The following is a 15,577-nucleotide window of genomic DNA, read 5'->3' as shown; positions in this document are numbered from 1 at the left end:
TACCTTTCAATGATATAAAGCGCATTTATGTTTATAAATAGATGATATACAAATTATAAAATAATCTTTTATTTATATAACTCTCTTAAAAAGTTTTTATAACAAATACGATTTAAAACATGACGTCAAGTCATTTCAAAAATGCAACTGATAACAATCACAATTATATATTCGTTTTTCTTAAAAAATAAAAATTTAAAATGCAAGAAAAAGAAAAGAAACGAGACAAATTTTTGAAATAGAAGAAATTTTAATAATAATAATGGTAATTTCAAATGATGAGAATAATAATTTGAAATAATAGTAGTGACTAAAATATTAATTAATAATAGTAATAATAATTTTAAATAATTTTAATACAAAAATTATTAAATAAAATAAATGCTTATTAAGCTTTAGTTTGTGTAAAACATATTATCATTTTTTTTTTTAATTTACAACAAGATTCATTAAATAAAGTTTTACAATTAATCGCACAGCAAATGCGCCTTTATTTTCATTTGACAGGAATTATTAGTAATATTAAAAACATTACCTCGAATTAAAACAAATTAGGATATGATTATTATTTAGCATTTATTATTTTCCTCCAAATATTTCAAATCCTCCAAATGTTTTTGTATTTAAGCAATTTTGTAAAAAAAGAATTAAACATTTTATTTGTTTAAAATTTAAAATGATAGAGCATGCACAATATAAATAATGATCAATTTGTCATTTATTTGAATAATAAACGAGCTATAGAATATAGTCGAAGATTACATGATCAACAAAAATATGTCGCAACCATAGACATAGTTTACCTAGACCGAGTGTTTGCCTTTATTCGAGGAGTGGGGGTAGATGTGTACGTAGAAAAGGATATATTCTGTTTTGTGCCTTCGCATTCTCTCTCTCTCTCTCTCTCTCTCTCTCTCTCGTTCACGTATGCGTACAAAATATACGCCTCTACTTACGATCCCTACTTACAGATGTACGATTTATATGCATATGAGAATGAGAGAGAACGCGAAGGCACAAAACAGAATTTATCTTTTTCTATGTAGCATCAATCCCCACTCTTCAATACTCGATCTAGGCATATTATGTCTATGACTTTACAGTTTAGTTTACACCCAGCCGTTCCCAGCCAATCCCGATTCACTTCGGAATGAAGTAATATTTCTTAAATGTAAACGGATTAATTTCGATTCACTTTAATCCTCTTTTCTTAGCGGAGTAAGATCAATCCGGTGTAAATGCTCCCTAAATCCATTTCATTTTGAAGTGAACCGGGATTGGACGGCTAAGTGTAAACTAAGTCTATGATCGCAACAGGTGGAAACTTTCACTTAAATTAATAGAGATTCGAACACCATGCGGCAAAGACTCGAATCCTCTTAGCGAGGACTCGAACCCCACGTAGCGAAGATTCGAATCTCATTTAGCGGAGACACGAACCCCATTTCTCTTTGAGAGCATGCAATATGGCCACGGCGAGAATTCGATTGGATAAGATGGAAGAAAATGGCATGCGAAGTGTTATTAAATTTTAGTGAAATGTTTACTCGCTCCGGTTGTGTAGAATGGGAGGCTGCATAGGCATAACTAGGGCAAGAAATGCCTCAATCAATGATACGTCGGAAAATTCGAGCAGAACTAATTCGGGTGAGATCGCCGTCCGAATATATCTGTCGAAAATGCATTGAACATCAACTAACCTTGAAATTGTTTCAACTTTATTTTTGCCTTTGTATCTGAGATGCATGTTATCTGTTAAGCGTATATATCGTTCGTATCTGCTCAATTAAACTCGACATATACGAAAATGAGGTTTGAATAATATTACATAGTCAACGTGACAGCAGTGGATGTGCAGATTCTACGAAGTATATTGCAGATTTTTACTGTACTTTCTAACGGTCTCATGCCGATTTCTATCATTACCTTGATTTTAATCTTAATTTGCTTCCTATATTTTTTTAATTCTTAGAAATAAGAAAAGATAAAAAGTGTGTTAAACTGAAATTAATCTATATGTAATAGATATTAGACCAATAATTTTCTACTTATTGTAAAATTTAAATTTGATTAGATAGAAATGCTCTTACCATTCAACAATTTTCAAAAAGAAAAGCGTATAAAAAACACTTAAAATAATAGACTGTTTATTGCTATTACATAGATATTTGTTATTTATATGATAATTTTGTGATACATAATAAGAAGCGTATCTGATAAGAAATATTTTGAAGTTTTTGATAAATGGATTTTTATCCATTTGCGCAGGAAATACAAGAAAAAATCATCTTCTATGTCACGAGGTAATCAGATGGAAATCGGATGTACCTCTAACCGAGGGTCAATTGAGAAGTAAACGAGATGAGTTTTGGGATACAGCACCAGCATTTGATGGTCGTAAAGAGATCTGGGATGCATTGAGAGCAGGCGCGACTGCAGCAGAGGCACAGGATTATCAGTTGGCACAGGCTATATTAGATGGAGCTAATATTTCTGTACCAAATGGTTTCTTAACTGAATGTTATGACGAGTTGGGCACTCGTTATCAAGTACCTATTTATTGCTTATCCTACCCAATTAATATCGTTAAAGAAGATAGTGGAAGAGACTCACCTGCTGATTGCTCAGGTAATAAAATATTATATCCAAATGCAATAATTTACGATATAATTTCTTATCTTCTATCAATTCTGTGTAGAACCGGTCAATGAAGGAACAGAACAAACTTTAAAACTTAGATTATCAACTACTTTAGGAGAAGTTAAACTACCTGTTTATAGCAATGACACTATTGCTATTGCTAAGAAAAAATTACAGGTTTGCATATTGTCAGTTATATAGATTTAATTGAGGATATTAAAGATGAAAATAATTGCTAACTAATAATTAATATTTATAGAGTCAAGAAGGTTTGGAACCATCACGTCAAAGGTGGTTCTTTGGTGGCAAATTGCTTGGTGATAAGATGCATATAGAAGAGGCAAAGATACAGCCAGGTTATATAATACAAGTAATTGTAAATCCAGAAAGATCAGATAACATCTCTGGAAAGACTAGTTGAGCTGATACGTAAGCAAAAATGTTACGTTCCATCAGCAATAATCAGCATACTTTTACGCTTGTTAACAAAACTTGTTGATTATATATCAAAGATTAATATGATTTTTAATTTTTTGTCATAATTATCGCGAGTGATAAATTATTTTAAAGGAAAATGGATATAACAAAATTTTTCATTACAAATTTCTCTAAATCGCGAGTTAAGTGCAATCGATCTTTTTTTTTCTATATATACGTTTATTCTTATACGTTATTGCAGTGTAAAAAATGAGAGAGAAAAAGAGAGAGAAAATATTAATAGAATAAAAAAACATATTACAAATTCAGCTTTCTTCGATGTATTATATTTTCAGCAAGAAAATTGACTGATATGATTTATATTTACTCAAGATATATATAATATATATATGTGTGTGTGTGTATGTGTGTGTGTGTATATATATATATAAAATACACACACACACACACACACACACACACACACACACACACACACACATATATACATATATATGAACATACCATTTTTTTACATGTAAGTTTGTGCAATTTTACATTATCAAAATCTTTTCGTTTTTTGTTATGATTATCGAACTCATAAGAAGTGACATATTAAATAATACATTAAAACAAAACGGCCATTATGTGAGATATTTTATATGTATATAGAAAATATATATCATTATATACATACTTTATATATATATATATTATATAAAGTATAAGATATTGCTTTTGCAAAACAGGGGAAATGGTACCTTTTTATCCATTTGCGTCATTGTCATTACATCACGTATGAATACGAGGGAAATAACTATATTCAATGGACAATAGTGAAAGAAAAAGAAAATATAATACTCATTGCAAAATACTATATACCTAGGATTCATTTAATGCTCTATATTCTACTTGCAATTATTGACTTATTTCTTTGTAATTTATGTCACGGGTTAATCTTACGTAAGGAAATAATGTAAGAATCTATTTTTCAGTTTCTTACTATGTATATTCTTCATCAAACTAATATCTCTGTTTTAATACACAAATTGTCCTATTATCTAACACATGTAGTAAAATAATTTTAAATTATTGTACTCACATTATATTATATCTTCTCATCTAAATTTTTGTAGGCCTAACATTGTTTTGTAAGAATAGTTAAGGTGTTAAATAAGATTTTGACAATTGAATTATTTAGAAGAGAATTATGATGATAAGACTAAGGGTAAATTTGCATTTATCTCACATAAACAAAATTACGAATTATATATAGCCAATAGGTTTGTCATATATGCAATATATATGTACACATATTGCATATATATATATATATATTGTATATACTAGAGACAAGTTCTCAAAGAGTGCTTTGCATCAAACAAGTCAATGATTGTCATTATTGTATGAGACAGTTTGATGATAATCTTGTATTTTATATGTATCACTTAAATTGTGCGTATAAAAATCTGCACTGCCCAGTTTCAACTAGTTCATTAAAATTTCAATATTTTAATAGCTCTGATATCTAATTTTGCCAGCTATGATATCTCTTTCTTTCTTCTAAAGATGTTAATGAGACGAAAATTTCTTTTTCACAAAAAAAAAACGACAAAGAGATTTTATTCGAAAAATTGACGGAGAAATTACGCATTTATACGCATATTAATATGTAGTATTAATTATTAAGTACTGTTCAATGCAGAAGAGTCATAATAACGGTAATAAATCTTTATCAAACTGATGTTAAGCTTAGTGAATACAATTACTTCGTAAAAGTTTTAAAAGTGTCCAAATTATAAAAGAAGTATTAATATGAAAATTTATATGATAAAAATTGAGCGCAGTAATCATTATTTCTCTTATCGAGTGGCATGCAATACACAAGAGCATAATGACAAGTTCAAAAGATATTAAGTAAGATTTCTAGATTATACAATTCATGTATATTTATATGTAATATTTATGTGTAACGATAATTAATATAAAATTTGGCCGTGTTTTGAATAATACCTTTTTCGTATCTCTAACAGTAAAATGCAAGTTCTATTAATACTAGCGCTCAGTTTAATATTAAGCTAAAGCGAGATGTCAAACGTCGCCAAAATAGGAAGAAAATACTTTTATGTAAATATATGCAAATTGTTACAATAAGAAAATGTAATTTTAACTGCCTGATAAAAATGGTACTTAATATTAATAATACTGTATTGGACCAATGCATGCGAAGTATTTTAAAATCAACAAATAATTGGCCATATATGAATAGAATAAGTGCCCTATATGTAAAAATATTTTCTGAGAAGGATTGAGTTAAATAATAAATTATATCTAATAATATAAAAGAGTTATTTCTCGCTTAGGAATAATTCACACATATTTCAGAATAACTAATTGATATCGAACCACTCAATTTTGTTTTGGAACAATTGTTATGCATAATATGCGTTTCACGATCTTTGCGCACTGATATTTTTCAAAATCGTATCGCTTCTTGTAAACATAAAATTAATTATAATTATACAAAAATTATACAGAATAATTATTTCATGTTACATATGTTTGATAATATACATGTTGTTTAGAAAACAAAGTTGCGTATATATAATAGTTCCTAAGATTAAACACTAATTATTATAACATATATTGTGAAATAAAACGCGAAAATCGTTATGAAAGCGAAAGAACTCTATCCTATTATTTCAATGACTATATAAGTGTAAATGATATAACAAAGATTAAATAAGGAAAAGACCATAATTGTTTTGTAAATAAATATTCTTTTTATTTTTAATCTGTAAAAAATATTACAAAAATCTGTAATATATATTATAGTCACTATTTTACAATTTGTTTAGCATATTTTCCTAAATGCCTCAATTCGTGAGCCGCCCACATTGCAGTACTTAAAAGTATAAGACTACCAGATTGATGTAACGTGGCTAGCGATAAAGGAACTTGATATAATAAAGTTGAGATGCCTAAAAGTACCTGAAGGTAACCAGCACAAAGTATCGCAGCTACCGCCTTCTTTCCCCGACCGGGAAGATTATGTTTACGAGACAGAATACCCACATAAGTAATTAATGCTAGAGTAGTGACTCCCTGCATAAGTGATGTACATGTAAAATAATGTAAAATAATATAAACTAGCGACAATATATACTTACCAAAATCCTGTGATCGAATTGAACTGTAGTTGGATTTTCAGTAAAGTTTTTTAATACAGGGGACATGGCAAGTATATTGTCAGGTATCCATTTATCTGCCATTTTTGGAAAAGTATTATAAATAAGGCCAGCGTCCATTCCAGCTACGAATGCTCCTGATAAAGCAGTGAAAAATACCAATCCTTTTGTCGAGTAGATTAATCCTCTAAACCTTTTCAATGCTTTCAGCGTATTTGTTCCCGAAAGGTCAACAGTTAGCTTTTGAGCAGGAATGAGATAATATAAAGCATTATAAAGAAATCCAGAGTACAAAAATAATGCTAATCCGAGATGCGCGGCTAAACGATATTGCGACACCCGCGGTACATCGGAAGGTTCTACAAAACGATCCTCTAATCCAGATTTAACCATATACCATCCCATAAGACCTTGTAGACCAAGCAGTGATCCATATATAACAAGACGTTTTTTCATTCCAAGGTGCAGCATGCCCTTATACCAAAAATATGCTGCTGGAATTACAAATATGGCGCCAATTAAACGTCCCCAAGTTCTATGTAAGTACTCCATCCACCAAATACGTTTGAACTCCTCCAATGTCATATCATAGTTAGATCTAAAACAAAATTTATAAGTACAGCATATATATTGTATCTTTATAAATTATTTAGCTATACTTTGGCTTGTACTTGTATATGGCTGTTTCACATCACTAACATTGCGAACGTTATTTCTTACATTTTATATTCAGGAAACTGCTTATAATATTCAAACTCAGAGAGCCATTGAGCTTCGTTGAGAGGCATTTTCTCTCCTAGCAATTTCCAATTAACTATGGACAAGCCTGATTCAGTGAGTCTTGTTACACCGCCTAAATACATAGAAGAAAAAAACAATTTAGGGCCATTTCACAAATATATTTTATTTGCACATGTAGTTTAATGTTTATCATACAATTGAATGTTACATAAATTTTAATTGCATGTAGATATTGGCATGTCAAATTATCAATAGAAGATGGAAAGGATCTATTACATATTTATATGGAAACTCTACTTTCCATATGTCTTTTCTACAATAATCTTTATCACAACGCAGACATAGTGGTAGTATACAAAGTAAACAAGAGTACCTAGTGCTACTGCTACAAAAACCATGCCACCACAGGTGAGCAACCAAGACCCCACGATTTTGTCATGTTTACTATTTGGCTTTGAGGCATAATTACGAGTTACGACGTTCTCTTGTTTGAATGATCTCTGTCAATTGTTAAAATTGATACATCCTTCAGTTTATTGAAACTCATGCGTCATTATTGTATATATCGAGATGTAATTTTATTACCTTTTGTAATAGGAACGATCGGCATTCCCTCGAGGAAATATTGTATCGCACGACATCGGTTCTCGCGTTAGTGAACAAGTATTGTCGGCTAAGTATCTGTCTTGTAGCGTTGTACGCTCCTAGTATTTTCGTATGAAATCTCGCGACACTCAACATACTGCAATTAAAATAATATATAGGACACAGTGAACAATAATGAAGTTTAAATGCGTATTAACGCGCGTATAACAGGTGTTTTTTAGGAAAGAAATCGATATGATAAGATTAACATCTGATATCAGATATTTGTACGTTATAAGGACATCTGCATATGCGCTATCCCGCGTAATTACTTCGGCAAATACAATGGAACTCTTCTATTATGAAGTTTTCCTATTCCGAAGACTCATTCCAAAGTTCTTGTACTTTAATATGTCTCGAAGCGGTTAAATTGAGGCTTGTTTGGTTGTTTTTACAATCATTGTCACGTGATCACCACAGATTATGTCACACAATAAGATTAGTCCATTCTATGAATTCCATATATTTTTTTATTGATTTATGTGGTGATATGCAATATTCAATATATATTGAAAAGAGAAACAGAAAAAAGTATAAAAAATCAAATAAAAATAATTATTTAGAATACGATCTTCACTTCCGATTTTGATAAAATTAGGCTCAATCGAAAAAAGTTTTAAATTTAAATTTAAAATTTAAAATTTAAATTTAAAATTTAAAATTTAAATTTAAATTTTTAAATTTTTAAATTTAAATTTTTAAATTTTTAAATTTAAATTTTTAAATTTGAAATTTAAATTTTAAATTTGAAATTTAAATTTTTAAATTTGAAATTTAAATTTTTAAATTTGAAATTTAAATTTTTAAATTTTTAAATTTAAATTTTTAAATTTGAAATTTAAATTTTTAAATTTGAAATTTAAATTTTTAAATTTGAAATTTAAATTTTTAAATTTTTAAATTTAAATTTTTAAATTTGAAATTTAAATTTTTAAATTTGAAATTTAATATTTTAAATTTTTAAATTTAAATTTTTAAATTTTTAAATTTAAATTTTTAAATTTAAATTTTTAAATTTTTAAATTTAAATTTTTAAATTTTTAAATTTAAATTTTTAAATTTGAAATTTAAATTTTTAAATTTTTAAATTTAAATTCTTAAATTTTTAAATTTAAATTTTTAAATTTGAAATTTAAATTTTTAAATTTGAAATTTAAATTTTTTAATTTAAATTTAAATTTTTTAATTTTTAAATTTAAATTTTTAAATTTGAAATTTAAATTTTTATATTTGAAATTTAAATTTTTAAATTTTAAATTTAATATCTCTGTTCGCGAGGCAGACTGCCGCGTCTTTCTGTCAGATTCTTTTATTTTGAGCGAAACCGCGATTAAGCCTAATTTTATCAAAATCTGAGGACAAGATTATTCTAAATAATTATCGTTACTTTCTGAAATATTTGAAAATTTTGTTATTTAAAGGACTTTAAGGATATTAAGTTAAACATTAAATTTTGGGATACCATGTGTATTAAGTATATATATATATATATATATATATATATATATCGCGTCTATTCTTTTTAGCTGAACTTGCATCGTCCATTTTTCTATATATATATATATATATCTTTATAGATTTTTCTATTGGGGAGATGTTTCAACTAGCTGATTGATTATACAAATTTCTAAGTTTCTCAGAAACCCTGTTTATTTTTAATCAACCAGTACGGTCAAAACGTTTTCTACAACGCGTAAAATATCAGACTGAAATTTTTCAAATTTATTTCTAATTATTATCTTGCTATTCGATCATAAAAGATTTGTTCTTTTCAGCTGTACTTCTTGCTCTGTTCATTTTTATTCGCAGTTTTTTCTTTTTTTTCTACGTTGGAGAGAAAAGGAAGAAAGATGGACGATGCAAGTTCAGTTAAAAAGAACAGACGCGAATCTTGCTGCATCAGATCATACTTTTTCTTTACTAAGCTTTAAATGTATATGTATTTTATTTTAACAAGTGTGTATATATACTAATTCAATTAAAAAAAACAGATCAAATGTGAATCAAGTGCTGAACGTGTCAATTTTCACTTTGCTGTATATACGCTTCCGGTGGTGAACGTGGTGACTTTTTACGTGCCTTTAACCTGTATTTTCAAGTTATATGACACATCTCGTGTAAACAAAATTTTTTGGTTATGGCCACGTCTCCGGATTTTGATTTAAAAGAGCGGCTAGATATTAGTTTTAAAGATACAGCGGCTCTAAGTTCATTATGCAGAAATATAGCTTCCGGTAAATGTTTAAAAAATTTATTTTAAAAAAATGCATAGCTTGTGTTATGAAAATCAGTGATAATCAATGTCTAAGTTGAATTTTATATTCGAATATCTTTATCATCGTTTATAATATTTGGCTCCTATAATTTTTAATCTTCTTTCCAATTCAGAAAATTATATACACTCGATTCTTTCTATTGCTATGTTCTTGAATTTTTTATGTATTAATTTTTTTATGTAAATTTATAAATTTTGTTATATAGTCATAACAATTAATTTAAATCATGGAAGATATAGAATAAGATGATTTTTTATTTTTTTCAGAAATAGAATCAGGTTCTATGAAACTATGTACATTTGTGGAGATACTAGGTTCTTATGTGACAGACCAAAATGTTGTTACAAGGGAGAAAGGAGTTACAGCCCTTTCTTCTGTTTTGTCACAGCTACCTCAAAATTATCTCAATGAATCAGAATTATATTTTATTACAATGTTTTACTGTGACAGGATAAAGGATCACTATAGTATCATACCATCTGTACTAAATGGTATTCAAGCAATTGTGAGCATTTATCTGAAAAGTCCTTTTTATTATTTGTGCCAATTTCCATTTTATCACATTTTTCAAATTCATAAATTTTGTTTTAGGTAAACATGACTCATTTACCTCAAAATGTACCATCGTCTCTATTAAAAGTTATGTTTGAGCACGTTCCATGTCAATCTCAGCTGTTGTCAGAACGTCGCAAAATATATTTAATACTTAAATATTTAATAGAAAATAGAGCAGATGATCTGCGATCTCTGGGACCAGATTTAGTTTATGGTATTATCAGCTCTATGGATGGTGAAAGAGATCCGAATAATCTCATGTTATTGTTTAATATATTACCACGTTTTATAAAAGAATTCCCGTTAGGTCATTTAACTGAAGAAATGTTTGAAGTTATGGCATGCTATTTTCCAGTTGATTTTAATCCTGTAATTATATTGTACATTTACTTTTTTATTTTATTTTTAATGTGGTATTTATAATATGATAAATATATTTATAAAATATTTTGCAGTCAGGTGTAGAAGATCTAAGTGTGACGCGAGAAGATTTGGCAAAAAAATTGATTCCTTGTTTATGTGCTATCCCAGAGTTTGCGGATTATTGCTTGCCTCTTATACTCGACAAGTTACAGTCTACTCTCAAAGTTGCTAAACTTGATTCTTTAAATCTATTACATGAAAGCGTTCAAACATTTGGATTGTCAAAAATAAAATCGTACCTGTCAGAACTATGGGCAACTTTGAAGAAAGAAGTGATACCCGGAAGAGATACTGAAACAAGAGATGCTGCTTTAAAAGCAATAACATCTTTAATTAGAGTTATATCAATTGATGAAACTATTTGTAAAGATTTTATTGACAAGATAATCACAGATGTAAAGTCATCATTGTGTGATGTACAACTTAGTTTGTACAAACCTGTTCAAACGCTACTGGAGACAATTGCTGTAATTACTAAGATAATATGTGTGCAAATTCTGCAAGCTATAATACCTTTATGTCTCGGACAATACTCTACAAAAAATTCATTAAACGATAAAATTGTATTGATAGACTCCTTAAATAATTTTATGAATATCTCTTCTAATTACGGCTTTTGCATTCAAGGTAAGTTGAAAGACCTTTATATTTATTTCACTTTATTTTATTTTATGTCAGTACTGATATATATTTTATGTACATAATATCTTATATTTTATTTGCACATATGTTTTATTATATAGTGGAATTTAATTTAGATGTTCCAGAATTATCATGGACAAATATACCTCAAACATATTTAGACAGTTTAATGGTAGAAAGTACTGAGTTAAAAAGCAAAATATTTTACGGCTTAACGATCCAAAAAGGATATTTAAATGATGTACAACGTTCTATATTATATAACGCGATATGCAATGAAATTGAAACAGGATGTGATGAAATACAAATTGTATGTCATACAACTATCATAGATTTTGCTACGTTATATCATGAAGAAATATTAACATTAGTTAAAGAAAGATTGTTATCAAATACAGGTAAGTTAAATACAAATATATAGATGATATAAATAATAATGCTCTTGCCATGTATAGAGATATGAAATAATATCAGTTGAATATTTCAGATGAAATAGGAGTAGAATTGCTAAAACGTAGGATAAAAGCCTTGACAGCAATTGCAACAATACGCGAATTAGGCTGCGTAATACTTCCGAAAATTGTTACGATGTTAGACACTGATAATACTGACATATGCATTACTGCATTACAAAATATCCAGAAGCTGATTGCTTTAAAAAAATCTGAATACAATATACATCAATTTTTATATGAAGAATGTCATATTATTGATAAATTAATTTCGTACAAGGCAAATGTTATCGATCTCTCTCATAAAATGCTGATATCTAATATCTGCCATTTAATTGTACGAAATCTTACAATCGAAGAACAACGTGCAATTGTAGCGAAATATGCCGTGGCTTTAAATACAAAAATTCCCGAAACTGATGTGACTACAATGATGAATCTTTTTATACCCTTGCGAAAGGATATCAACTTGAACATTAATAATGATGCAATGATAAATCTATATAATTTAGCAACTAGTAATCGCAATCTGGAAATAAGGCAAACGAGCTGTAAATTTTTATCTGTTTTATTGAATAAAATGGAAGTATCAGATCTCGATAGAATTATACCTTGTCTAGAAGACAAAATAAATAATAATTTAAGAGCGGACGATGATATTGAATTAAAGCAGTATACAATTAATTTTCAAATTTGGATGACTAAAGCACTCGTTATGAGAGGACATGCAAAGTTTCAAAAATTTTTAGAGACTGTACGTGTAATTATTGATAAATTAATACTAAAATTAATACTAAAAATTAATAATTAATTTTATAATATATATGTGTAAAATTATATATTTTATTTTTGTTTTTGTTTACAGCTTACATATCTATTAACTCAAAATGAAATAGGTCAATTTGTAGGCGAACATTATCAAATTTTAGTAAGTAAATATGAGGATATTTTAATACCGGAAAATTTCTGCAATGTGAAAATTTTTTATAAGCAAAGAGTGTTTGAATATTTATTGCGACAAAATGTTAATTTTACAAACTCAATAAGACAGAATTATCTTATTGCTTTTGTACATTTACTAGAACAAATACCGGAAAAATTATTATTTCTACATTTAACTGAGGTAAGTTTTCATTGTAAATGCATCAATGATAAGAAAATATGGAAATAATATTTTAATATTGCTATTGTCAGTTGGTACCGTTGTTGATCGAGTCTCTATCTCTCAATGATGAGCGTCTGGTTCTTTGGACTTTGACATCATTTAAACTTTTACTTGATACCAAACATGATGTATTTTCTGATAATATACAATGTGTTATACCAAGACTTATGCATTTATCAACACATCGAATTATGGTAATTATTGACATTAACTTCATCAATTCTTCAAATTACTATCATTATTGCTATATAACTCTATTTGGTATCAACAGAGTGTTAGAATCGCAGCTTTGGAATGCCTGACGCACTATGCTAAGTATCCCACTATTTTGATCAATCCATACAAGCAGAGTATATTAGATAAATTGGGGACAGTAATCGACGATCGCAAGCGTTTAGTTAGGAAGGCTGCAGTGGAGGCGAGAACACGATGGTTTATAGTGGGTGCATCTGGAGAACAGTCAAACGAGTGAATATTATAGTTCAGTTCTGTATAGATATGTCCGATGTGATTTTATGAATATTTCTTTCTTTCTCTTTATGTGTATAATAAAAAAATGTAAATTTTTCATTGCTGAATATTAACATCTATAAATTGATACGTTGATCGTTTTTATTTATATATTTAATCCATAATATGCTTTCCTTCAACATTCATTCCTTCAGTTACTCAAAATCCATCTCTCCAATTTTCAATGAGTCTCTTAGGAATAGAGACATATATGAAATATGGAATTGAATTTAGGACTTGACTATGAGAAGACTATAAAAAATGACCTCTTTCTCACACAGAGTCATGTGTCACATCTTTCTTAATTGAATAAAGAATTGATTTTTGTAAGTCGATTAGAGAGGATGAGCTAGCTTGTGCAATATGTGCTCAGTGAAGCGTAGACATGGGCGATGGTAAGAATATACAATTGTGACATTTATCTTTCTCATTTTACGACTAAACTTCCATTTTTATTTAATTGAAGTGTCGAATATGAAATGTCAAAAAAATATAATAAGCGTATGAAATGTCAAAATAAAAATATAATAATTTTAATTAAATAAAATAATTGATTTTTTAATTAAATGTCTACGTATAAAATTACACATCTATAGGTGTGGCAAAGAATGGTGCGTACAAGTATGATGACGGTACGAAATACATCGGCGATTGGAATCGTAGAGGACTGAAACACGGAGCTGGTCTGTTAGTTCTTCCGGACGGAACACGGTATGATGGAACGTTTCAAAATGGATTATGTTCCGGCTTGGGCGTCCTTATATTTCCCGATGGTGCAAAGTAAGTTGTATATTGTAAGTTTACTTCGAAATTGCATATTTTATTCAATAATATCGTATATATATATATATATATATATATATATATAATTATATATAATTTATATATATATATATATATATATATATATAAATATATATTTTTTAACAAGAGCATATTTGCATTCTTTTTTTTTTTAGGTATGAGGGAGAATTTATGCAAGGATGGTTTCATGGCCATGGTGTATTTTGGCGAGCGGATGGAATGAAATTTGAAGGGGAATTTCGCGGAGGTCGCGTCTGGGGTTTAGGTACATAATCGAGTTACGATAATTAATTATCAAATATACTTATTACTTTATAACAATAAAATACTTTTGGAAATAAAATGTTTTTGAGTCGAGATGTCGTTTTTTTAATTGTAATTCGATTATAAATTTATTGTTATACATTTGTTAATCGATAACCGCAGGTTTGGTGACTTATGCCGATGGCTCGCATGGATTTCCGAGAAACGAAGGTTTTTTTCAAGACTGCAGACTAGTGAGGCGACGACGCTGTCCTGATATAGTGCAAAAGGCGCAAAAAATTTCCATGATGGCACGTGCTCAGTGTAATTAGACGGAAGTAAAATAAAATTGTAGATACATAGCTAATAAAAAAGAATGTATGTAATCTTTATTCTCATTTCCAATTTTCTCTATAATTATTTATTTGAATAAAAATAAAAACACACTAATATCTGGCTTTCATATCTTCGTCTTTTTCTTGTTATGCATAGTATATAAACTTTAATTTCTCTTCCCCATTTCGCTCGCCTATAGATGAAATTTAATGTCCAAAGTGTTTTCCAAGGAATTTATACAAAATTGGAAAAGAGGAATGCAGATTTATTTTTATCACTATAAATAATGTTTGTGATACCAGTTTCCTGAATACGAAATGAAATATAATTGTAACGAGTTACGCCTTAAAAGAAAAAGTTTGAGAAGGAACACAAGGCTAGACTACTTTCCGCTCGGAGAGGCGTGGCCAAGCCGGATGTTCCAGTTTTGAAGACGAAGGTGTGGCACCGATCGATACTAAAATTCGCACGTGTAATATTTTAGCATATAACAATAGCCAAAAATTGAAATTCTATGTTCGGAAACATTAATCTATCTAT

At 28.6% G+C, this 15,577-nt stretch overlaps 4 protein-coding genes across 8 annotated transcripts; 3 read left to right on the top strand and 1 right to left on the bottom strand.

Annotated features, from left to right (window-relative positions):
- Positions 1–1,450: 1,450 nt before the first annotated feature.
- Positions 1,451–5,744, top strand: LOC105429741 (ubiquitin domain-containing protein 1). Its single transcript, XM_011642905.2, has 4 exons — positions 1,451–1,647; positions 2,269–2,628; positions 2,699–2,817; positions 2,900–5,744. The coding sequence occupies exons 1-4, from the start codon at positions 1,566–1,568 to the stop codon at positions 3,059–3,061; spliced, it is 723 nt and encodes a 240-aa protein (XP_011641207.1). The 5' UTR covers positions 1,451–1,565; the 3' UTR covers positions 3,062–5,744.
- A 73-nt stretch (positions 5,745–5,817) lies between these two features.
- On the bottom strand, positions 5,818–8,082 carry LOC105429740 (heme A synthase COX15). Of its 2 annotated transcripts, none has more exons than XM_011642903.3 (6): positions 7,863–8,082; positions 7,572–7,728; positions 7,360–7,486; positions 6,966–7,098; positions 6,228–6,843; positions 5,818–6,162 (listed from the first exon to the last, which is right to left on the bottom strand). In XM_011642903.3, exons 2-6 carry the CDS (start codon positions 7,725–7,727, stop codon positions 5,896–5,898), a joined length of 1,299 nt encoding a protein of 432 aa, XP_011641205.2. In that variant the 5' UTR covers position 7,728; positions 7,863–8,082; the 3' UTR covers positions 5,818–5,895. The 2 variants fall into 2 exon arrangements, with proteins under 2 accessions (XP_011641205.2, XP_011641206.2); XM_011642904.3 differs by having other exon boundaries at positions 7,904–8,081.
- A 1,383-nt stretch (positions 8,083–9,465) lies between these two features.
- Mms19 (MMS19 nucleotide excision repair protein) lies at positions 9,466–14,029 on the top strand. 4 transcript variants are annotated; one of them, XM_089085599.1, is made up of 10 exons: positions 9,468–9,865; positions 10,174–10,412; positions 10,499–10,831; positions 10,918–11,512; positions 11,644–11,925; positions 12,015–12,733; positions 12,845–13,102; positions 13,174–13,338; positions 13,416–13,612; positions 13,889–14,029. In XM_089085599.1, the coding sequence occupies exons 1-10, from the start codon at positions 9,769–9,771 to the stop codon at positions 13,893–13,895; spliced, it is 2,892 nt and encodes a 963-aa protein (XP_088941725.1). In that variant the 5' UTR covers positions 9,468–9,768; the 3' UTR covers positions 13,896–14,029. The 4 variants fall into 4 exon arrangements, with proteins under 4 accessions (XP_088941726.1, XP_088941725.1, XP_088941724.1 ...); XM_089085598.1 differs by having other exon boundaries at positions 13,810–13,947; XM_089085600.1 differs by lacking the exons at positions 13,416–13,612; positions 13,889–14,029 and having other exon boundaries at positions 9,466–9,865; positions 12,845–12,907; positions 13,062–13,102; positions 13,174–13,313.
- On the top strand, positions 13,936–15,164 carry rtp (MORN repeat-containing protein retinophilin). The gene is made up of 4 exons (XM_011642902.3): positions 13,936–14,049; positions 14,251–14,434; positions 14,614–14,723; positions 14,885–15,164. The coding sequence occupies exons 1-4, from the start codon at positions 14,040–14,042 to the stop codon at positions 15,031–15,033; spliced, it is 453 nt and encodes a 150-aa protein (XP_011641204.1). The 5' UTR covers positions 13,936–14,039; the 3' UTR covers positions 15,034–15,164.
- The last annotated feature ends 413 nt before the right edge of the window (positions 15,165–15,577 follow it).

The sequence above is a fragment of the Pogonomyrmex barbatus genome, unplaced genomic scaffold (genome assembly GCF_055798465.1).
Source record: "Pogonomyrmex barbatus isolate J1 unplaced genomic scaffold, ASM5579846v1 scaffold10, whole genome shotgun sequence".
Lineage (NCBI taxonomy): Eukaryota > Metazoa > Arthropoda > Insecta > Hymenoptera > Formicidae > Pogonomyrmex > Pogonomyrmex barbatus.
Note: the sequence above shows the minus strand (reverse complement) of the source record. Positions and strands in the feature narration are given on the sequence as shown.